This window comes from Melospiza melodia, chromosome 12 (assembly GCF_035770615.1).
Source record: "Melospiza melodia melodia isolate bMelMel2 chromosome 12, bMelMel2.pri, whole genome shotgun sequence".
NCBI classification, from domain to species: domain Eukaryota; kingdom Metazoa; phylum Chordata; class Aves; order Passeriformes; family Passerellidae; genus Melospiza; species Melospiza melodia.
The window spans coordinates 13,758,211-13,781,775 of NC_086205.1; the positions used below are offsets into that span (position 1 = coordinate 13,758,211).

Sequence of the window (23,565 nt, forward strand, 5' to 3'; positions counted from 1 at the left end):
ATGCTGTTCTATAATTTATGGATTCTTTTACTTGAATACATCCTGCCTTATCAGGAAAAGAAAAGGAGGAAGCTGGGTTTGGCAATTATTGCCACCTTTTCCTCTCTTCTGGTTGTGTTTACTGTTCCTTCAGTACGTCAGCAGTCTTCATGAGGTAGTTGAAAACTGCCCTGGGATGTGCAGTACATTTCTAAGTTATCTTCAGTCTGGTGGGATGGGCAGGATTTCACTGTGGATATTAAATCCTGCTGGTTATGGCTATTGCATGCTATTCTAATTCTCTAGGCATACCTACCTGCCTTCAGAATCCAAGGTCATTTTAGAACTTTCTCCTGAAGTGTCAGAAATTCATATCTCTGCAAGTGTTCATCCCATGCTTGGGACAAAGTAGCTGAGACTCTTGCACTTGATAATTGCTCATGGTGGAAGAAATCCTTGTGTGTGTTAAATCTGTAGAGGCTTGATTCTTGTGCTGTCTGCAGATGAGATAGTGCTTCTCTATAGCATTGTCTCAAAGTTCAGGTGCATCCAGCATGCTCTACTTGCAGGATATGTGCTTTAGATGAGGTATTTTCTTCAAGTGGTAATATTGGAATTACCTTAAATAACTTGTAAACTATATTATTGTTCTAATTCCTAGTTTTAAAATAAATGCTTTAAAAATTACTTGTGTTTCTCTCCTGTTTTTTTTCCAGGGGAAAGTTCACCTTGAATTAAAACTGAACGAACTGATAACAGACAATGGATCTGTGTGCCAGCAACTAGTAGTACAGTAAGGAAATGCATCAATCCTTTGATATTTGGTTGTTTGTTAGAATGTTATGGGATTTGTCTTTGCTGGTACTGAATGTCTGCACATCTTAGTACCAATAGCATTTTTATTTTTATGGGGCTTTCCTTGGAATCTGCCTTATGGAGAGATGAGTAAATGTCTAGGGAACTCCAGCAGAAGTTTTTCACAGCTGATCATCTCTGCTGCCAAAGCCCTCACTTTCATTGGGACTACTAGGATTAGTGTCATGTAATTCCAGTTGAATTTGGTGTGGTGAGAAGGGTAGGAATGAGCAGTGCAGCTGACAGCCAGAACTTGCAGTATGGCTGTTACTGACTGAATTACTGCTGCTGGTGGTATTTTTGGGGGTTGGTATGGTAAAATTTATTGCTAATTTTGCTTCAGAATTATTTTCTTCCAGTTAACCATGATAAGAAATTCTTACAGAAAAACAAAGTACAGGAGTTGTGGTTCTGGAACAGCGTGTTTGCCACATTTCAGTAAAACTTCTTAGCAGCAACTTGAGGAGATTTCACTATTAAACTTAATTTTGGCTCTGAAGTGTAAAAATGCTACATCATACCAAAGAGCATCATAGAAACAACAAATTTTTGCTAATGTAATTTTCATGATGAATTTAAGATGTTCTTGTCTTAGTCAACTCTCTAGACCCAGATGGGTATTTGAGTTGGAGCAGGACCCAGCAGAGTGGTCTGTGTGCTGTTCTTTAGCTTGTTATGAGGGAGAAGCTATTCTGTGATAGAGCTAAGCTAGTGAAACTGGTGATGGTTTAATGGCTTGGGCTCATCATTCAGGTAAGATGGAACTTGCTGGACATCAAGCTATCTTTATTACTTAAAGATAATTTGGAATGTTTCTGCTTTTATAGTGGGGTAGCAGCATGGTTCATTGGGAGTCCTGCTGCTCTTATTTTTGTATCCCATTTGCAACACAAAGCAGAATTAGAACAGCTTTTCCCCATGGACTATTCACCACCAAAAACTGGCTGGAGCTTTATGACTTTGTGTTTTATTCCCAACTTAATTAATTTTCAGAAAATTTGATATTTTTATATGCTAATGCACTTCATGTTAGTGTTGTGGGTTGTTTATTTTAAAAACTTGCCTGAATTTTTCATATGATGAAGAAAAGTTGCATTAGAAAGTTACTGTTGCGAATTGCAGTTTTGAGTAGGAAGTGGTTTACTCTCTGTGCCCTCTCTTAGATCTCTCTGTGACGGAGATAATTGATCAAAAGGAAGCCAGGGTTCTCTTTTGGTTGCAGCACTCGCCCACTCGCTGCCATGTGGGAGAGGACTGTGCGTTAGACACTGCTGTGTTGCATCAGTGCAGTTGGCTGAGGTTAGGAAATGCACTGAGTTCCTTAAACTCAAAATGTTCAGTAGAATTGTACCACACGTGCTGCTGCCCTTTCAATAATTTACTACATTACTAATAGATGGTACATTAATGTATTTTGCGTGTATGAGAGAGTTTTGCATATTTTGCACGTGTGAGAGTATGCGAAATAAGAAATCTCTCGCTGAATGTGGTATTATAGAAATGGATGTGAGGGCATTTTTGAGATGCATTTGACCTTAAAGCATGAGGAACTTACAGAAAATAGATGTGGGAGTACTAAAGAGAAAATTAAACTCTTTAAAACCCTGCTTGTCCTGTAAATTTCCCACGGTAATTAGTAAATGATGCACTTCCTGCTATGCTTTTTGCTAGTCACCAGGCCCCGAGAAGACATTGAATTAGTAACTCCTTTAACAAAGCTGAAAGATAGAAAGGAGCAGAACCATGATAGAGTAAGAGAGACAAGGAGTGGGCACAAATTTATGTGCTGTTTCTGACTCTTCTTTATCTGTTTTAAATTGGAAAATAATGGCCAAAGGAAAAAAAAATCACTGAAAAAATAATTCTTGACATGCAGGATATGATACTTGCCTTTCAGGAGTAATATCTTACTTCATGTTCAAATTAATAGTGTCTCAATGCAATGAAAATTAGATGCTTTTAAACCTTCATCAGTTAATTTTTTTCTAGGATAGTAGAATGCTAGATACTTGTGCTGGCTTCTGTGCATAGTTAAATTGCTATTGGATTTCCACTGTGTGTTCCCTGAGAATCCAGAAATTCTGCAAAGATGACAAGTAGTAGCTCCAACTTTCATTACACAAGATGAAACATGGTGTTAAGTGCACACACAATAGCAAGTAATTAAAAGGCTGTGATTCTGAGCATTACCTGGAGTCCCCTGTCATCTTGTGGCTAAACCAAAACCATGACTGGCTCAGCAATGGATTCCTGTTGATTTGGGTCTGTAACATGGCTATAGAAGCTTTTTCTGCTGGTCTTCGAGACAAGTTTTGTAATTAGGATTGTTTTAAAAACTCAATTCCTGTTGCTTTTTTTGTCATAAAGCATAGTTAATCTTCCTTTGGTGAAGGGCTGTCTTAGAGCTCGTGTAGAGCAGGCTAAGCCCTGATTTTACACATAATTTTTGTATTAATTGCAGACTTGCTGTTAAGTTTCATGCAGATACACTCACAGATTGTGAATTCAAGCTTTGTTTTGTCTCTGATACAAATTGCTTCCTTTTCTGATGTGTGAATGAGGAGGAGGAAAAGTGCAAGAGATTACCTGCTGATGCAGGGGTTGGTTTTTTTTGAAACCACAGTGGTGTGTATAGTAGCACATTTCACAAATACATCCTTGCAGCTCTTGCTGGGAGTCCCTCTGAAGAGGTTTGCATGGCCATTGTTTGCGTATTAGCTGCTGCTGAAATTGATGATGCTTGAACAGTTTCTTGGCAAATTAGGCAGTTGAGTGGTGGCACCTGCCTTCTCTGAGATCAACAGCCCTTCAGCTCTGAAAGAAGGTTTTGTGTATTTACAGGGTGAATACTTCAAAGCCCAGAAATGATTTGTTACAGCCAGATTTGACTTCACTGCACATACCTTTCTAAATGAATTACACACCATACTCTCTTCAATTGACCTGTCAGTTTGTTACTGTCCTGTTTATACTTTGTCTGCTTGCATGAAGTTCTTCTAGCAAACACAGCAGTTTTTTTGAAGTGTACATACAGATATTAATGGCTGCAGTTAGGAGTGTCTGCCTGTGGAGAACTTCAGTTGATTTGCATGGTGGAGGTAGAGTCAGCCATTGAGGGGGTTTATTGTGGACTGGGTCTTTGTAAGGACTTAATTTCATCTTTTAAGCTGAATGTATGCCAGTTATATCTGAAAAGCTCTCATTTCCTGTATGTAACTCCTCTTGCATAACAGACTTCTGAGATGAGAATTAATGAAAACTGAATCATATCTTACACTGCACTGGAACAGGGCAGCAATTGGAGAAAAGAACCAAAGTTCTGTTGCTTAGACCGCACATAAGGATATAGAAGTCGAAAATATAAAATAAAAGGCTTCTAAGTTCCTGTCTGCTTCTTCAAAATCTATGCATTTATGCCTTTTGAATGACAGCTGTCTAGTTAAGTAGATGAAATGATTTGTCAAAGCTGAAATATTTTTACTGTGTGTTAGAAATGTATGTATTATGGTTGTTGGAATACAAGTGTATTTTTAATGTTATTTTGGTTTTTACTTGGTCAAAATGTCTGGCATTTTGTTGGTGGTGGTGATTTTGCTGGGATTTCTTGGTTGTTGTTTTCCTTCTAAAGGAGACTGCAGTTGCAGTACTTTGCCTGATTCTTTAAGGAAAGGCAGCATTCCTATGAAATTTGCTGACTAGCAAACTGAGTGAGGTTTTTTTCGTTTCATTCATTTTAATTCCAGCTTTTCCATTTCTGTTAAGTCTACTCCAGTTTAGCCACTTCAAACATCTTCAGGATTTTTAAACATGTTTGCTGGAGGCTGTTTGTTTAGTAGCTTAGAAGTATCAGTAATGATTCAGTGCAGTGTGCTTAGTCCCTGGGGAGGAGCAATCCAGCTCGGTAGTGCTGAGTTGATTTAATGGCTTCCTATCCCTAATGGCTGCTTGCCTTTGGAGCCTGGGAGGGCTCCTGCATGAGCAGAGTGATTCAGTTTGCCAAACTGACAAGTGGCTTTTAGGTTAAAAGCTTCCTGTGAGGGTGGTAAACAGAAGCAGCAGTTCAGCTGACTTGGCTGTGCTGTCACATAGGTGTCTAAAGCAGACTCCAGGCTGTACCTGCAGACTGAAGGGATGGATCTGACTGGCTACCTTGGAGTGAGAGATGGAAGGGGAGGAGGTCAGGTAAATTTGGAAGAAGAGAGAGATTTGGGGATATTAGGAGTTGATGGACAGGGGAGGTGTTGGACCAGGACAGGCTGTCTGATAAACTGGGCAGACTGCACTTGCTGGTAGCAGAGCAGCAGAGCTGGGGTTTGGACAGGAGGCGAGGATGGAGTGCTAGAGCTGCCTCCACAGGGACACCAGCTGGAGCATGAAATCAACTTGAAGTGACAGATCCATATGATGAATCAGAGATTTTAGTTCTGCTGCAAGGCTGTGAAGTTGTCAGTAAAATGTTTTTCAATTTGCAGGAAATCACAAACAAGCCTTTCCTTAGTTTGTGTATGTTGTGGTCAAGAGAACAGAACAAGCTGTGTAACTGAAAGTCCCACAGACTCGTATCTGTTTGCTAGAGAAATCCAGGAGCTTGGTGATCATGTCAAAGACTGTAAGGAGAGAAATTCTTGTTAAAACAGCTGAATTCTCTTCAGAAAAGCTTGGCTGATCCATCTGCTATGAATTTCTTACCAGGTTCAAGCTGCAGCTGATTTATAGGTACACTCAGCACTCACACCTGAAACTACAAAGCCTGAGGAGCTGCAGAGGGTGTTTTATGCTACAGTATGCCCATCAGTCTGAAAGAATAGAGTCCTGCCTCAGATCAGATACCCCAAATGACTAAAAAGTCTAGACAGTTTAATTTTGTTGCCACTCTTCTGTGCCACTTATGTGTTGGAGGAGGAATCAATTAATGCTTATGAAACAACTGGATGTTTCAAGAACTCATTTAAATGGTGGGTTTGAAGTCACTGTAGTGTTCATTGTGATTCAAAAATTATTGAAATGCTGAAGGCCACGTGCTTGATAACTGGAAGAAAAATAACAAATTATTGTGCAGTGGTTCAGCACTAAATGTTCCCTGAACTGGCTAAGACAAAGGGACTTTTAGGAGGGGAAAATACCATCTGGTTTATAATTGTGCATACTCCAAAGAGGGTGGAGTTTTGAGGCAGCACAGGAGTGTTAGTGTCTGTTGTTTCTACTCTTGTGTTTGAATTTGCAGCTCCTGTTATTCTCTTTAAAAACATTTTTCTGCAGTACATAAAGCATTTATTTTAAAGTGTGGGCAGCTACATAACTACCACTTGATCTACACAACTTATTGTTCCACATTATGATATTAGAACATTTACTTAATTGTTCATATGAATTTAAAGTTTTCTCCTTAAGTTGACTAGGTTTTGGATTTTAGTCAAACTAGCAAATTATGACAATTGAAGTTTTCTTGTTTTAATTTAGTTAAATTCCTGCAATAGAGCTAAAAAATATATTATTTTAAAGAGAACATGAATACAACATTCGGATCTTATGACATTTTGTAATCTGCAGATGTTTCTGGACTTAAACTACATGTTGTATGTGTTACATTAGAGCATCATTTTGCTAAAAAGTCTGGTTTCTGCTATGAATTTACAAACTCTTCTGCTTCACTTCAGTTGTTCCAGTTTTTTTTAGTTAATGCTCATATGTGGGCAGCATCTGAAGGTTAGGCAGCTTGCTGACCCAGCTCTGTGTTGCTGCTGTGGTGATTCAAAGATTGCAAGACTTTAGAAAAGGTCCAGAAAAAGTTTCTCTGTCTCCATGAGCATTAATTGACAACCATCCTGTCCCTTTTGCATCAGGGCCGATGAACAGTGTGCCTGGGTACCTGTTAAACACCAGTTTACCGCTTGCTGTATGAATTACAGAAGAAAACAGAATTTTTAAAAGGGTCATTTAACCTTGGTGGTAATTTAAACCTGAACATGGACTATTGTGAAAAAAGATTGAAAATAAACCTTTGGCACTATTTCAAAGATAGAGCTATAACTATATACTATAATAGTTTTAGGTGCTTATTTTTAAATATCATTTCAGGATTTGACTTTGCATTTCTTAGCATAACTCAGAATGTAATTAATTCAAAACGAAATATTTCAGTCTGTTTCAATGCCTTCCAGATATAGTTGCTGCCATTGGTTGAGGCCAGATAGCTTTTCAAATTTAAGTTAATGAAATCTGCAATTTTTCCTTACATATAGCAGTTCATTTTATATTTAGGATTTTGTCATTTATGTGTGATACTGGAGTGTCTTTATCAAAGCAATTCCAAGACTTTTGTTCTCAGAGAGCCCCTCAAGTCTGACTGTATACTTGAGTATTATTTTGTGTTACCATCTAGAGATCTTCTTCAAGTATATGCAGCATGTTGGATCATTGTATAGCTATGTCTGTGTGTTATACAGCAGGACAAAAAGTTTTCAAAAAGCAAGCATTGTTTGGATTTTATTTTTTTAAGCCAAATAATTGCTTCACTGATCATTGTTTGTCTTTTCCTTGTAGCATAAAGGAGTGCCATGGGTTACCTCTTATAAACGGACAGAATTGTGATCCTTATGCAACAGTCTCTCTCGTGGGGCCTTCCAGGTAACATTTTAATATAAAATGAATAAGTCTAAAAATGCTGTGATGTTGAATTAGAAAAGAAAGTCACAGGTTTTAAGCAAAATCTTTAAATCACAAAAAAATCTTCCAGTGCTCTCATGCGTACATCACATCTCCATGGAGACTGTTCTCTCCCTTCCCTGCCATATGCTCCAGACTGGGATGGTGTTTGGTCTGTCTGAATTGTTTGCACTAGTCAAGAGCCACTTATGACTCAGTTCTTTCTTTTTTTTCTGTTTTGTATTGGATTTCTGCACTGTACTTCTGTTAATTTATGTGAAATTCCTGTATGTCCTGATGCAGCCAGTTGCTCCCTCACCTTCCTCTCTTCTCTGTTTTTCCTATGTGGGTTTCTTTGCAGCAGATGTGTAGTAACTGGGAGGAGATGAGGGAGGAGAGGTTCTGGAACACCTTCTGGATATTGCCTTCAATGTCCAGACAGTTCAAATGTCTCCTTGTTTGGGACCAGTAATCCTCAATAACTGCTGGGTTTTTTCGTTTAAGAAAAATCCCCCATCCCACATATTCACTATGGGCAAGTCCCTGCCCAGTAAGGCAGATAAGTTTCAGTTGCTTCTTTTTTGCCACATCAGACCCTTTCCTTTCTCCTGTGCTGAGGAATTGCCCTTGTGAGCACAGTGCCAGGATGGGTTGTACCAGACTTGCTTGGCTTAAAGACTGGAAGGATTGGCCCTGAGTAAGCTCTACATGGAGCACTTTTTTTTCTCCTTGGTAATAAACAATCACATTTTTTAGGTTTGGCTTGGGGGGGGGGGGGTTTGTTTTGTTTGTTTGTTTGGGTTTTTTCTAAGGGGACTAGGGAGGCTCATCCAGTATACTTAGGCATCATGGGGCCAAGTGGCAAAGAAGGTAAATTGACATCCATTTTCTGTTTGAGTCCTATGTATGGATGAAGTGGGAGAATGTTGGTCCCACAAAAGAGTTATCCTGTTAGTATGGGAATGTATGTGCAAATCTGACAGGAATTCCTGGTTGAGATTTTCCAATCTTATGCATGTGTGACTCATGTACTATGACTGGAATATTTATATGTCCAGTGCCTGAAAATAGGTAGTTTATACTTAGGGCAGTTTTTCTTCTCCCTCGTCTTTCTCACGTATTTTATATTTCTTTCTTTTGGAAAGCCATTTTATACTACCACAGCCCTTTGCTAAATAAATAAATAAACAAAACTTTATTCCTTTGTAAAACTTGTGGGTTGGTTTTGGTTTTGGTTGTTTTTAATTTTACAAGGAAGTGGGGGCAGTTGTTTTGTTTGACCCTGTGCTGCTTCATATCTAACATGAGCAGCAGTTGTTTTTAAAGAAGACCTTCAGTGTCTTGGGTGTAAGCCCCTTTCTGTAAAGGAGTAGTGGATATTTCACCAGCAAAAGAGGGTGGGAAAAACAGAAACTGCAGCTGAACAAGACAAGGAAAAGTGTGCTCATTACCTTCAGGCAGTGGTAAAGAAATTTAAATTTTAAATACATTCGAAATTGTTCATGTATTTTAATTAATATATGTAAGTTTTGCCTGTTTGTGAAATTAAATACAGCGTTTGAGTTGGATAGATGCATGGCTAGCTAGATACAGCATTTAAAATTTTAGTTCTTTAATCTGTATTGTGAAGATGAACTAATTTCATGTTAAGATTTTCCTCATTGATCAAAGTGAATTGTAGAATAACAAAAAATGTTTTAACTTAAATGCATGGGTCCTTCTTGACAATAGAATGTCTTTATAATTGTGTGTTTAAGTTGTCTATGGTAAAAATTTTACCACATTGGAACAGGAATGACCAAAAGAAGACCAAAGTTAAGAAGAAAACAAGCAATCCGCAGTTTAATGAAACATTTTATTTTGAGGTAACTTTTTGTGTGCTGTTCTTCCTGTTTATCTATTTTATGCAACTCTTCAGGTAATTTTAAGCAAGCTGCATAGCAATACCTAATGCAGAAAGCTCTCTTCAGGCAAATTGAAGAGCTTTAACTGGCCTCTCAAATGTAAGTAGATGACATACTTCAATTTCTGTCTGCCAGACAATAGCATTCTCCTCCAATTGCTGTGTGAGAAATTACTTTCTCACAAGCACATATATGAAGGTAATTTTCTGTCTTGAATCACTTTATATATCATTTGTCGCCATCTGGAGTTCCGAGATAACTTAACCCATTCCATGGACTCCTATTTAAATATTTTCAAGCTTGACCTAAAAAACCCAAACAACTTATTTATTTAATAAACTAATATTATGATTATACCCAAAAAAGTTTATTTTATTTTAAAAAGTTTACTTTGTTGTTATTTAGGAGTTGATTTCAATTCTACATGAGCTATCTGACAAAGAAACGATGAGTTTAAATTTTCATCTGATATGTGTCAGTAATAAAATTCAGATTTGCATTAAAAGCATGCTGTACTGAGAGTTGGAAGGAGTACAACTGTTGCATGTGCTTCAAATAAATCCTTCTGTGGGACTTGAGTGAGAAATAGTTTCATACCTATGCACAGTTTCAGTGCATGTGTGTGTGTCAGTTGACCTGCTCAAGAATACTGAGTGTGATTTCTTAAGAAGTTAGAGATTAGTAAAAATGTAAATGTGATCCAAACCACTCTGGTAACTTTTTGACTGATGATTTATTGGAGTTAAATTGAGAATGCAGTCAGTCAAGAAATGAGGAAATGTGGATGAGAGGTTACAATTGTTCTAACTAGGGCAAGAAGAGTGGGTTTCCTATTTGTTGTTTCTTTAAATATTTCAGAACTGACTTCAGTGCTTTCATAGGGCTTATGCTAAAAGAAAAAAAAAATTGCCAGTTTCCTGTCATACTACTTGTTTTTTCTAATAGATCTATACTCCAATTCCCTCATTTATCAGCCTTCAGTAGGCTCCACCATGAACCCTTCTTGACCGATTTTTCTCCTGCTTTCTGGAAAAGGACAGTTTGTTTGGCCAACTGACCTTTTTCCTTTCTATAAGGAGCAGTAGCTATTTACCTATGCTAGAGGCAGGGAAGGTTTTATTTGATTTTTGATATCCATAATACAAAAAATGTGTTAATAGGAAGAATTTACTTGCAGGTAACCAGGTCCAGCAGTTACACCAAAAAGTCCCAGTTTCAGGTGGAAGAAGAAGATATTGAGAAACTAGAAGTCAGGTAAGTTATGTGGATTAGAAAGTGATATCACAGAATCATTAATAAATCATAATATTTTATCATCAAGACAATAAATACCTGTTTTATCTTAGTTTAGCTTCATAGAATTACTGATAAGACTTGTAGAAAAGATGACAGAAAATTTCTTTCTTTTTTATTTGTATTTCTTACTGAAGATGAGGTTTTTTTATTTTAAAGTAAATAGTGGTTGAGTGTATTTAGCATTCCTGTGCCTGTGAGTAAAGAGGTATGAATAACTTATATCAAATTATATTTATTTGGGCAGAATATTGGTAATAGAACTTTTACTGAAGGATACCAGCATACCTGATCCTAGTCTATATTTTCAAATATAGTTGGTTGGTTTAATAAAAAAAGAGGAGAAAGCCTCTTTTATGAGATTCTTACAATTTCATTTTGCTTTTTAGAGGAACATTTGTCTTTCATCTTTTCCTTGCAAACGCAAATACTCAAAGTAGGTTCCCTTTTTCTGCTGCTTTCCCCTCAGAGCAGGTCTTTGTGTATTTATGCAATGTAGTTAGAGATGCAGAGAGCCCTGTACTCAGTTTCTTGTCTTTCTTGTGCTCCTGCACATACATGCACCAAATTTGCTGAATGACAGAAAGTCTTCAAGGCCAGCACATGTTTCCTAACAGGCATCAGAAGAATAATTTATCAGTTAATCCACATAGCCATTATAGAACTAACTTAGTATGTGTGTTTTTAACTATTAGCTTCATTAATTAAGACACTATATTTCATTGTAGATGCAAATATTTTTAGAAAAAGTCATGCCCCAACAAATCTAGTTGTCTTTTTTTTTTATTTTGTTTTTGTTTTTTTTTTTTGTTCTTAACAACTGCTGTCTGTCAGAAATGTCAGAGAGGTAAGAAGTGCTAGAGCAAAGCAGGGTGCATGTGTGGAGCCGGATTCCGTTGGAGGTTGTAAGCGTACGAGCTGCTGCTTGGAGAAACAAGCGCATGTCTTGGTGTGGCATTGCAGTGTCCCAGGCTCTAGCAGTTAGGTAGATATTTAAATATACTGGTTAAAAAGTTCACTGGAATTACCCGAGAAGAAATGTGCACAGTTTTGGGGGTGGAGACTGCGCAGAAGCCATACATTGTGCCAGTATCACTCTTGTTTTACTGATGCAAGGTCTGCAATCTTAACTTTCACTGTTTGTTTCTTTATATGTTCTTTATGGATTAATAAGCCACTTGTTTGAGTCTTCTTGGTTTATTTAGAATGGAGTGAGATTTCTAACATTTGCTGCCTGCATGCATGTGGATTAGTGCTGTAAGGCAGTTATTGTAAACTTGCTTATTTCTCTCTGGGAGAAAAGAAAATTAAGCAATGTTCTTGTTTTCAGGGTTGACCTATGGAATAATGGCAATCTGGTACAAGACATCTTTCTAGGAGAAATTAAGGTTCCTGTGAAGGTGTTAAGAAATGATTCCTTTCAAGCATGGTGAGAAATGGTGATTCAGAAGTGAATTTGCTTGTCTTGCACGTTTTTTCTTGCAACGGATATGTTTTATTTTACCTATTCATTAAACCATGTCTTCCTGTCCTAATCTAGGTGAAACTTGTTTCTAGAGTTTCCCTGCTCAATAAATTAGCCTTGTCAGCAGGTACATTTAGCTCTGCTCTTCCCCATGTCTGCACCTAGTCACAGCATAGTTGGTGTTTGAAGGGGATGTGTGGAGAGTGAAGGGAAGATGGACTGTAACTGTCTTTTGGTCAGGTTGCTGGATTTCAGTGATTTCTGTGTGCTCTCCAGCCTACCCAGCAAACCTGGAGCTTCTCAGAATTGCATCACTCATAACGCAATTCCTAAGTTAGACTTCCACAATGACCAATGAGGAATTGATTTGATCATTAAGTATGGCTTTTTTTTCTGCCTTGGGGAGACTCTGGAAGTATCTTCTAGAACCAACCCAACATCATATCAGGGGAGCAGGCACAGGAGCTGGAAGGGTGAGGTATGAAGGGAGTTCAGGAAAGAAACATTTCGGTGTGGGACATCTCAGCACCCTCCTTCCTGATGGTTTTGGAAGCAGGAGCCCATCTCCAGCTCCTTTGCTGTCCCAAATACTTAGCAGCAGGAAGCCATGAGTGCAAGGGATTTGAGTGCCTCCAAGTGTGTAAAATATTCTGCCTTTAGTGAACCTTTCAGTACAGGAAAAAGCATGGAGGAAGCGCTTTCATATCCACACAGAAAACAGATGGGAAGGACATGTGTAAATAGGAACTAAATGTAACACAGGTCTTGGCCAGGAACCATTATGGCTCTGCTCCATGTACCCACCTCAGGCTCCAAGTGTCTTCTTGGATGCTGAACTCAGACTCTTGGTGCTTGAATGTGATCCTGTAGGTGTTTGTGTTGGAGTTTGTTTTTTTGCATGGTGTATTGCAGTCACAGGCTTGTTCTGCCAGTGTCTCATCTACAGCTGTATGACCATATTAACATAAAAACAGGCCTCTGTCAACAGCCTGCAGAGAGAAAGATTGTATCAGCATGGGCTCATTGCCTGTGAGCTGTGTTTGTGTGTAGCTTTTTGAACTGACCTAACTCATGTCTAGTTCTCTTGTGTCTGCTAATATGCATTGTAGGCACACACGCGATCTGCTTATAAAAAACAGTTCTGTGATTAAAAATAACAAATCTTTTATACTGTTGCTAATTTGTGTAATATGATTTTGAATGCAACTGAAGTACAGCAGAGAAATTATCTGTATCACTAAATATTTGGAAAATAAGCCTAGGAGTCATGCTGTTAAGGAGAGGTTCTCCTGGTAAATCAGTTTTGTTTTTTGTTAGCACACCTTCTTGGACACTGCATCTGATCATGAAAAAAAGATGTGTGATCTCCTGATTGTAGAGGTCCAGATATACATGATTGTAAAAGAATATTTGGAGATGGGGTTTCAGTTTGTTGGGATGAGTGTTATAACTACTGTGACCCCACTTAAAAGCTGTGAACGTTTTTGTAGGGCTGCACCTCCTGTTGGAATGCAGTGAAACTGCAGCCAGTGAATTGTTCAATGTATTTTGTATTAAGAGTAGAAAAAAATCAGCCCTTTCCCCATACTTGTTTCTCAGGAGTGGAGCCTGTTAATATTATGTGTTTTTTCTGTTCTCAGACAAGACCATTTTAACTCTTCACATTACCTGTTTCACCTGCAGTGTCCAACACCCTAAATACAATCTAGATGTAAAATTAGATGGCCCAGTGTAATCTCAAACTATTCCTCCTATCCCCTGTTAACCTGCAAAAAGTATATCATATGCTACTGTTTGCAAAGATGTGAGAAAATAAATATAAGTTCCATTATGTGTTAAAGATGAATTAAATGCTGCTCATGTTTTTACTTTTGTGTCTCAAGGGGCTTTTTTTGTGAATTTTTGCCGGTTTTCAGATACAATGCATGTATACTGAAATAGTTAAATGTGATACTTTGCTTTATTATGGAATTAGTCGAATGAAATAGGTATCTAGTATTTTGTAATTGTCCTGTTGCTTACAGGTACTTACTTCAGCCAAGAGAAAATGGAAACAAGTCTTCTAAAACTGATGATTTGGGATCACTTAGGTTAAATATCTGTTACACTGAAGACTGTGTACTTCCATCTGAGTACTACAGTTCTCTAAGGAACTTGCTGCTAAAATCTTCAGATGTTCAGGTACTTTTGTTGAAAATTTCATTGAAGTGAAAACTAAATTGCATTATGCAGTTGTGAGACAATATGAATTACTCATATCTAGATAATTGGTTTTGTTTCTTTGTATAAATTACTTCTGTCACACCCAGATGAACAGCTTCTAGAGCTCTTACTTCTGCTCCAGGAATTTCTTCTTATTTTAGAAGAACCAGAGGAGACAGGAAAATAATCTATGCTATGTGCCTGGAGGAAATAAAATACTTTTTTCTTTTTGGTTGCTCTTTTCAACATTGTATTTTTCCATTGGCATCTATTGGCTTCTTGGATTTAGAGGTTTTCCAGGGATGCTGATTCATTATTGGCACTGAAGGGCAGATAATTAACAAAAAGGATCTACTTCAGAATTTATTTCAAATTCTACTTCTGAATTGCCTTCCCCAGGATGTTAATCAGCATGACTGGATTTCTCACCAGGACATAGTGACAAGGAGGGAAGTGTGGTGGAGTATTTGCATAACACTGGGACAGGAATCAGATCGTAGTAACCAGACTTTATCTTCTTCAGTCTTTTACAGCTTTTCATCAATTCAGTGTTAGTGAAGTACTGACAGAGGAGAAGAAAGAGGCAGCAGATGTGACTCAAGTTTTTGCTGGCCAATATTCAAATACTGCTTCACTGGAAATCAGGAATACCTGAGTATATAGGTAGCAGCAGTCAGCAGTGGTCTTTTCTACTGAAATAATATAGTTTTTGTATTGAAATTCCCAAATGTACAGTGGCAGCAAACATGTTAGAAGAGTAAGAACTTTATTTTAATGTCCCCTGATTGCAGTTTTAAAAGTCTATAAAGATATATGACGTTGTAGTAAAACAACTGCTTTCTGTCTCTAGCTTGGGTTTGTGACAAAGCCATAGTGTAACCCTTTAGGGAGAATGAGTAGGATGAGTAGCTACTGAATTCCATTCTTGAATGTATTTATAGAGTGGATAATATTACTTTTCAATCAAGTATCTCTGGAATGAAAGCTTTTAATTGCCATGTTACGCAGCAGATATTCAATCTTTCTGTTAACCAACTATGTTATTAGATTTGATCTGTACTTTTTCAAATACACAAAGAACATTTAACTACTTTACTCAGATTTTGTGTTCTGCTTTCTCACAGCCCATTTCTGCATCTGCTGCCTACATTCTGAGCGAGGTGTGTCGAGACAAGTGCGATGCTGTGCTGCCCCTGGTACGGCTGCTGCTGCACCACCATAAGCTGGTTCCCTTTGTTGCAGCAGTGGCAGAACTGGATCTGAGGGACACCCAGTATGTATTTCATGTTTATTGATGTCATGCTTTCTAAAATTAGAGTTTCACAGGGCTTCATGATACAACACTGATACGTAAGCCCTTTGGTTTCTTTCTCTCACGTAAAACTGACTAAATATATTCATCTTTTAATGCTCATTTTGAAAAACATTCATTAAAATAATTTTGAAGCTGGGAATCAGAGTTAAGGGTGCTGGGCAGTTTGGTAAAACTTTGTCTTAGAGTACATGGTGTTTATTTTAAATTTCTTTATTTGGCCACTCTTCAAATTTTACTGTGCATTGTGTCAAAACTTATAAACTTAGATGGAACATCTTTTAAATTGCTGAAAATCCTATCCTGTTTCTTTTAACATGGGGCTTAAATGAAGGCTGCTCTCTTTCTGCAAAGATGCCATGTAATTAAGAATGTGGCCTGCATGCCTTGCAGGTAGGAAGCACAGGAGTTTTTCCAAGTAGCAGCCTGTGGTCTGTGAGTTTGCAGCTCTGTGGTTAGGAGAGAAATAAGGCAGATGTGAATAGCAACCAGTGCACTGCCAGGTCATGTCCAGTGGAGGTGTGGCAGGGATTGTGTCACCACAGGACAGTTCATTTCAAAGCACTTAGTCTTGATTTAAATAATGCAAGACAGCTTAACTGTGTAGAAAGAGGTGACTCATAGAAAATAATTTTCTAAACTGCATTTTAGTACACACATTCCATTGTAATTGAACTGTAACAAAGGCAGCTTAAACTAAATCTCTCAGATTAGAAAGATACACTTTGCACACCTGGCTGTCAGTTTTCTTCAACAACTATAATGAATAAAAATATAATCTTGGATTAAATTATCTTTTGCTTTAAGTGTCTGGGTTTATTGATGTAGTGTAGCAGTGTGCTATAGCTCCAGATTTTTTTACCATGACTACTGCAGGAGGAATTGTATATTGCTGAGGTGCAATTTTCATTATTTTGGAATTTTCTCCAGTTGTTGTTTCTCATGTTCCACACTGCACTATAACTTTAATTACATAAAATTTCTTAGACTTTTTCTTATGGTTTTATTTATGTTCCTGGGTTTGGTAATTGCTGTAATAATGTTCTTGTTTATCCTCTTTTTGTTACTGAGTGCCATTGGAAGCTTGGTGCATGTGTTCTGGGATTCCTGATTAAAATATATTACAAATACTTTTAAAATATTTAATAGCAAGATAGAGTATAAATTGAATTTTTTTACTGAACTTGTTTTTTCCCTATTCAAATAAAATAATTTCTTTTCTTGCAGAGAAGCAAACACAATCTTCAGAGGCAACTCATTAGCAACTCGGTGTGTGGATGAAATGATGAAAATAGTGGGGAAGCACTACCTAAAGGTCACTTTGAAACCTGTTATTGATGAGGTATGTTATCCTGCTGAAACTTCTTTGGGGAAGCTCAACCCCCTCTGGTATCCTTCTCTTTTGGATAGACATTCCTGTTTTAGCTCTGTGGCAGGAATAATTCGGGTAGGGGAATCCTAGAGGAAAAATTAATTGAATGATAATTGCTCAAGTTTAGTGGGAGGAGCTGTGTCTTGTTATTTATGTTCCAGATGCTTCAAAAAAAACCAGTCAATGAAAGTCATTGCAGCCTCCCAACACATTGCAGAATTTGCCCATGTGATGCTTTATGTAATCGATCCATTTGAAAAGGCCCAAACAAAAGTGAGGATGGTCATTGCATGTTGTTAGAGATGGTTAGGACCTATTTAGAATTTATTCCTAAATATAAGAATCTGTTTTTTAATGGGTGCAGTTCCATACTTTGTCTGAAAAATTGAACTCCTGTAGTTTTGTTTGTTTCTTTCAGATATGTGAGTCACCTAAACCCTGTGAAATAGATCCCATCAAATTAAGAGAGGGGGATAACGTGGAAATTAATATGGTGAGTTTACCAACTGGTCTTAAAATCTGAAAGAAGCATTTTTAAAAGCAGTCTTTGTAATGGAAAATGAGTAACTCACAGTAGCAATATAACTCTGTTTTCAGAGTAAACAAAGAATAAGCTGTATCTTCTTACTTGTCTTTATGAAGACAGCAATGGAAAAGTCCAGTGGAAAATGGGACAGAGAGGAGAAGCTAAAGATGACAGTCATTCTTATCAGTTTTTTGGGTGTTTGGATTCCTGATGTCCTATACTCAACATCTAGATTGGTGTACCTAATTAAAAGTGCTCTGTCATTTTTCATTGAAATTTTGCTGGCTGCCTCCCTCTTACCAGAGTATGCTGATGTTGAAGGCAACAGTTACTGCAATAAAATTAACGTTCACTTGATATACGTGGGAAATGTTCCTTCCTTGTTGTCAAATGACAAGACCAGGTATTGATAGGTAGTTTATATTGCTAGACACTGCTTACATACTTTTAAGTAAATATCATTAAACTACCTTTTAACAGTAGTAATGCCATATAAACTTTATGAGGCTTTTAAAGTATGCTGTAAACTATACTAGAATTCAGTATTGAATAATCAGACCAGTGTTGTGTTTGTGCCCAGGGAAAAGGAGAAATGAATGTCTTAAAAGGTCTTAAAAATACCTTTTTTCATAATTGCAGGAAAATCTCCGCTATTACGTGGACAAAGTGTTCCGTGAAATCGTGCGGTCGAGTATAAGTTGTCCTACACTAATGTGTGATGTGTTTTATTCTTTGAGGCATCTGGCTGCCAAAAGATTTCCAAGTAAGTGTTCTCTAAGAACTTCTGAAAGTGGTGTTCAGACTGAAAACTTCTGCAGTTACCTTATGGAGATTGTTAAAATTCTTATCTTGTCCAAGGCTGTGCCCTGAACTTTGACAAGCGTTTGTTTTTCTGTCAGGCTGTACGTTAGGGTGAAACTTCGTGGTCAGTCAAGAGACATTTTTTGTTTTCTGATCCAAAAATATAGCAAATCAGAAACTGCAAGACAGCAGCAAATGAGAAGTCATCAGAAGATTACAAGATAATAGTAGAAAAGCACAAGTAGTACAGGAAGTGATTTATTTGAAAGATACTTAAAATTTTTAAGAGCTGTTCTGTTTGTTTCTTCTAAAGAAGCAAGATGTGAACTTGAAAATCAATTCAACATTTGCATCTTTACATGAACTGTGACTCTGTTAATCATGGCCCGCACATTCATAACTTCTGTGAAGTTAGCTTTAGTACTGCTATAGCTAGACTAGTTATGGGTAGTTTTGAGGAGGGTGGATAATAAAAATTATTTATTGAGTTTGTAAATATGACCAGTATTAGAATAGCTTTAGTCTTTCAGAATGCTTTTAATATAGGAGTAATGTTGTGGGTCTCAAGTACTCACACTTGAGGCAATTAAAATCTGAAATGTCCTGTAATAAGCTACAGGTGAAGACTGCTCCTCATAATATAGAACATTTCACTGATTCATGTTTATCACTGAAACTGAGCCATAAATTTCTCCAGTTTAGACAGTCCTTTCAGAAAAGCTGACTTACCAGATCAGATTGAAGTGGTCATTAGAGTAAGAATGTGACCTCACTGTATTTCCCAGTATAAAAGCAGATATACCCAAGATTTAATGAGAAAATTCTCATTTACGTCCTCAAAATTATATAACAGCAGGGGTTTATGATGCAACTCAGAATTGCAATTATATTTGTTCCTCTGTGTTGACTGCATTTGATATGCAACATTAATGTACTTGAATTATCAGTGAGTAGCTTTCCAGGTGAAAGAATCCAGTAGCCCCAGAGTTTAGAGGCACTGTCTGCAGTGTTTTGTCTCTGGGTGCAGCATCCAGCCAGACCTAATCAACTGTATATGTAAATACTTGCAATCATCTCATTGTTTCTCCCAGTGGAGCTGAGCCAGTTGTATGGGAATAGAACTTCTTTTCAGATAAATTAGCAGTAAACACTCCACTATAAGGAGAACATTTCTTACCATGACCACCTTTCTCATTTCATGCGCTTCATTGATTTTTCTATTCTATTTTAAAATATGAATGTCACCTTTGATGTTATCTTCTTAAGGATTTTTATGTTAACTGTCTTCATGATTTCCTAAGTTCAGTGCATGTTACATTTCATGGTTTTTCTCTGCAGATGACCCTCATGTACAGTATTCTGCAGTGAGCAGCTTTGTGTTTCTTCGTTTCTTTGCTGTAGCCGTAGTCTCACCTCATACTTTTCATTTACGACCTCACCATCCAGTAAGTCTTGTGAAGCTTTGTTCTGTTTTATTCATACTGTCAGAGCTGTTGGTTTGGGAAGGCATAAGTTACTTTCAGTAACTGGGAAATAAGATGACTAAATATCTCTAGGTGCAGTTCATAAAGGAAGTAAGATATTTACAAATCTTTAAGCATCAGATATTTCAGTCTTTATGGGGTGTTCTCAAATGATGTGGAAGAGCTTTCAATATTAAAGATTCTGTGCTTTTTTTGGGAATGTGCTTCTGGGGTAAAATAACAACATGACTGAGGGTCCTTTAAGGTATAGGCCTAAACTGCTTTGGTTCTTTCCACCAAGGAAATTAAACATCCAGACATTTATTGCCAAGTGGGTCTTAAGCAGAGGTTGTAGCATTATCCAGTAATTGGTTGGTATATTTGTCCTGGACTCCACTAGTTGCAACGGGTTGACAAATTTTCTGTGTTTGGTTGTCAAGTAGATACACAGTATAAAACAATTTCAAAATCAGGAATATCAAGATTAAAAAACCTGTATTATTTTTCACATTAAATACAGAAAAGATTTGAAATCTGCTTCTCCTGAGGTTATCATTATTATTTTATTTACTTAGGTGTGTGTGCGCCTTTAAAAGAAAAAGATACACTTATTCAAATTCATTGCCCTGACATTATCCAGATTTTTGAGTAAAAAAAAAAATTACAGGATTTTAACACTTGAGGGTTAAACATCTAAAAGGGAACAGCAAGGCCACTTTTGGAGGCTGTGTTTATAATTATGTATTAAAATGCAATCGGTGAGGTAGCAAACAAACCAAGTAAAAGCATTTAAGATGAAGTTTTAAATTTCACTTTTTATTATGAAAACTTGGACCATTTCTCCTGCAGTAGTTCATTATGTTTATTATTCAGAAGTTTGTTAGATGTGTAGTAATGATTACAGGATTTGAGGGCTTCTAGTGTTTTATAGGTAAAAATATTTCACCAGTACTAATATTAAATTCTAGTGGTAGTGACTAAAATAATAAACACTATGCAGTAGCTAATAAACTAGATAATATTTCATACACATTTTTTTTCTTTTGGGGGAAAGAAAAGGAATGCAGATGTACCATATTTACTACATTGTGTAATATACTATCTTTCTTGACATTTTAATTTTTTAATCAGTTCTACCTGGAACTGTGAAAACATATGACTTGTGAATTTTGTTTCATTGTTTTAGGATGCACAGACTTCTAGAACATTAACTCTTATATCAAAAGCCATCCAGACTTTGGGGAGCTGGGGAAGTTTGACCAAAAGCAAACTTGTAAGGCTATTAAAATTCTTTCTCATTTCAAACATTCTGTGTATTGAAAGTTCATAAAAAACTTTATTTATGTCAATATACTTTTCCTTTCAGTCAAGTTTCAAGGAGACATTCATGTGTGAATTTTTCAAAACATTTCAAGAAGAACAATTTACTGAATCTGTTAAAAAGGTAACTTTCAACTGTATTTTATTTTATTGTTGGTGTAGCTAATCAGTCTTCATTATTAAATGGTTGTGTTAATGTTCAGTTTGCTACTAGAGAGAAAAAAAAGTTATGGTCTGTTTCAGACATTAAAAAAACCCAAACCAAAAAATAATATAGCAAAACCATACACAGAAGTTACACATAGTGAACTAAGCTAATTTAGTTTAAAAAGTAAAGTGTATATTTTTTGAAAGAAGTTGTTATTGGTTCTGCTGTTCAGGAACTCATTAAAGAAAGCTTGTGTGACCTCTGGGCATCCCTTGTTACATTGTTCCTAGGCCCTGCCATATATTTTCATCTATTGCTTAAAAAGCCCGTTCTGTTCAAGGAGAAACTGTGCATTTACATTTTCAAAATAGCTTTTGGGGTTTTTGTGTTTCTGAATATTGTATATTTATACTTCCTGTGGTTTTTTTCCTGAAGTTCCTGGATGATGTTTCCTCTACTGAGAGTAAAGAGCCCAGTGGTGTGAGCGAGCCAGTACATCTAAAAGAAGGGTGAATACATCTTGAATTTATTTTGTCTGTAACAAAATGGACTTCAGTCTTTTTTCATTAATGCCACATTCAGATTAAAGCTTATTAAAATGTGCCTGCCGTGTGAGGAGACCCCCGTCCGAGGACGTAGAATAGAAGAAAAAAAAATATAGTGTGATATATTGTAGAAAGTACTATATTTGTAATTTAGACAATTCTTAGTATGTAGAATTAGTTTAACAGAACAACTGCAAACTTTCATAACTCATCTTCTAAATACTTTAAAAAAATCATTAAAAGCAGCTGAAAACCTTTGAAGACTGTCTGCATTACTGTCACAGTTCAGTGTGTGCTCTGTGGTGGATTTGAGGGTTGTGAAAGTGTATTTTAAAACAACGTTATTAACTTAGAATTATTCTACCTCCTGTGTAAGTCTGGCCAGCTAAATGTTCTGCCTTTGAAATTAGGTAGAAAACTACCCTGTAATTTAAATACTTAACATTTAGTGATAGAATACTGTTATCTAGATGGAGGTGAAAGTCACTCTTCCTAAAAAATGAACTCTCTTTTGCTTGATGTTGATCGAGAGTAGGTGATTATTTGAACAACATTCATGAGGAAAAACTAGTTTAATTTACTTGAGAATATTTTAATTTAGGTGACCAGCAGGTTTATAAGAAGAAAAGATCAAATGGGCATCCAAATTTCAAACAAGGAAGAAACATTTCTCTTACTAAGATACTGAATAGAAATGAAGGAGGAAATTGTAGTAGATCAACACTTGGTTATAGTAATAAATTGATGGCTGTTGTTCAAAATGAAAGAAAGAGTTAGGAGTGAGTACACCTAAAGTGTACAAAATGCAGTTTGTCTGCCCTTGCTGTTGAGCCATGTCCAGCATCATTTCACTGATACTCAGTTTCTGATCCAGATAAGGCCAAGTACATTCTCCAATTACATGGAGAAAGTGGCAGGAAAGAGAGAATCTTGTAGTTAGATACACCTTATTCCCTTTTGTGAAAATTTGGAATTCTTCATCTGAACAAGTTATGTATCCCCTCCAAATGTACTACAAGTACTGGTCTGGACTGTGTGGTTTTCAGACTCCTTTCCTGCACACCATCACCATAGTGGGAGCGAATCTTGAGGATCTGTTGTGAACAAGTATTAGATTTTTTTTTAATGTACAATGAATAGATTTTTACATGATGAACGATAATGTCTTATCTCAATAAATGGTTTTGAAGACTAATGGTTGCATTTCATTTGATTCTGTCTTTACAGAGAAATGTACAAAAGAGCTCAGGGAAGGACTCGGATTGGTAAAAAGAATTTCAAGAAGCGATGGTTCTGTCTAACAAGTAGAGAATTCACATACCACAAACAGCAGGGTAAATCGTGTTTATTTTACAATTATTTTTATTTTTCAATATTGTCTTAAGTGTTTGTAGCTTTTTTTGTGCTTTTAAAATGGCATCATTTTTTTCTTTTCCTAAAATACCTATGATTTATTTTAGTTACTTTTGCCTTGATTAATAGAGGCTTCTGTCTGATTCATGTCTATTTTTTCCATAATAAAAATGCATATTTTTAGAGCATGAACTTCAATATCAGTGCCCTGAGATTATAAAACAGTTCTTAAAGATTGCTTCACTCCTCTGTTTACAATTTTTTACAGATAAAGAACCAATTTTCACTATTCCAATCAAAAACATCCTTGCAGTGGAGAAACTTGATGAGAACTCCTTCAACAAGAAAAATGTGGGTCAAAAGATAGTTTATATCTAATTCT

The 23,565-nt window shown here is 36.7% G+C and overlaps 1 protein-coding gene across 2 annotated transcripts in view; it reads left to right on the forward strand.

Annotated features, from left to right (window-relative positions):
* Positions 1-23,565, forward strand: part of RASA2 (RAS p21 protein activator 2) — a 45,259-nt gene that overhangs the window by 15,938 nt on the left and 5,756 nt on the right. Inside the window, exons 5-20 of one of the 2 annotated variants that reach the window (XM_063166887.1) lie at positions 696-772; positions 7,378-7,461; positions 9,272-9,344; positions 10,561-10,637; positions 12,007-12,105; positions 14,166-14,322; positions 15,468-15,616; positions 16,883-16,997; positions 17,446-17,520; positions 18,193-18,316; positions 19,693-19,799; positions 21,004-21,090; positions 21,184-21,261; positions 21,721-21,794; positions 23,058-23,164; positions 23,452-23,534. In XM_063166887.1, coding sequence (XP_063022957.1) covers positions 696-772; positions 7,378-7,461; positions 9,272-9,344; positions 10,561-10,637; positions 12,007-12,105; positions 14,166-14,322; positions 15,468-15,616; positions 16,883-16,997; positions 17,446-17,520; positions 18,193-18,316; positions 19,693-19,799; positions 21,004-21,090; positions 21,184-21,261; positions 21,721-21,794; positions 23,058-23,164; positions 23,452-23,534 — 1,566 coding nt within the window. The other variant, XM_063166889.1, reaches the window with a different exon arrangement.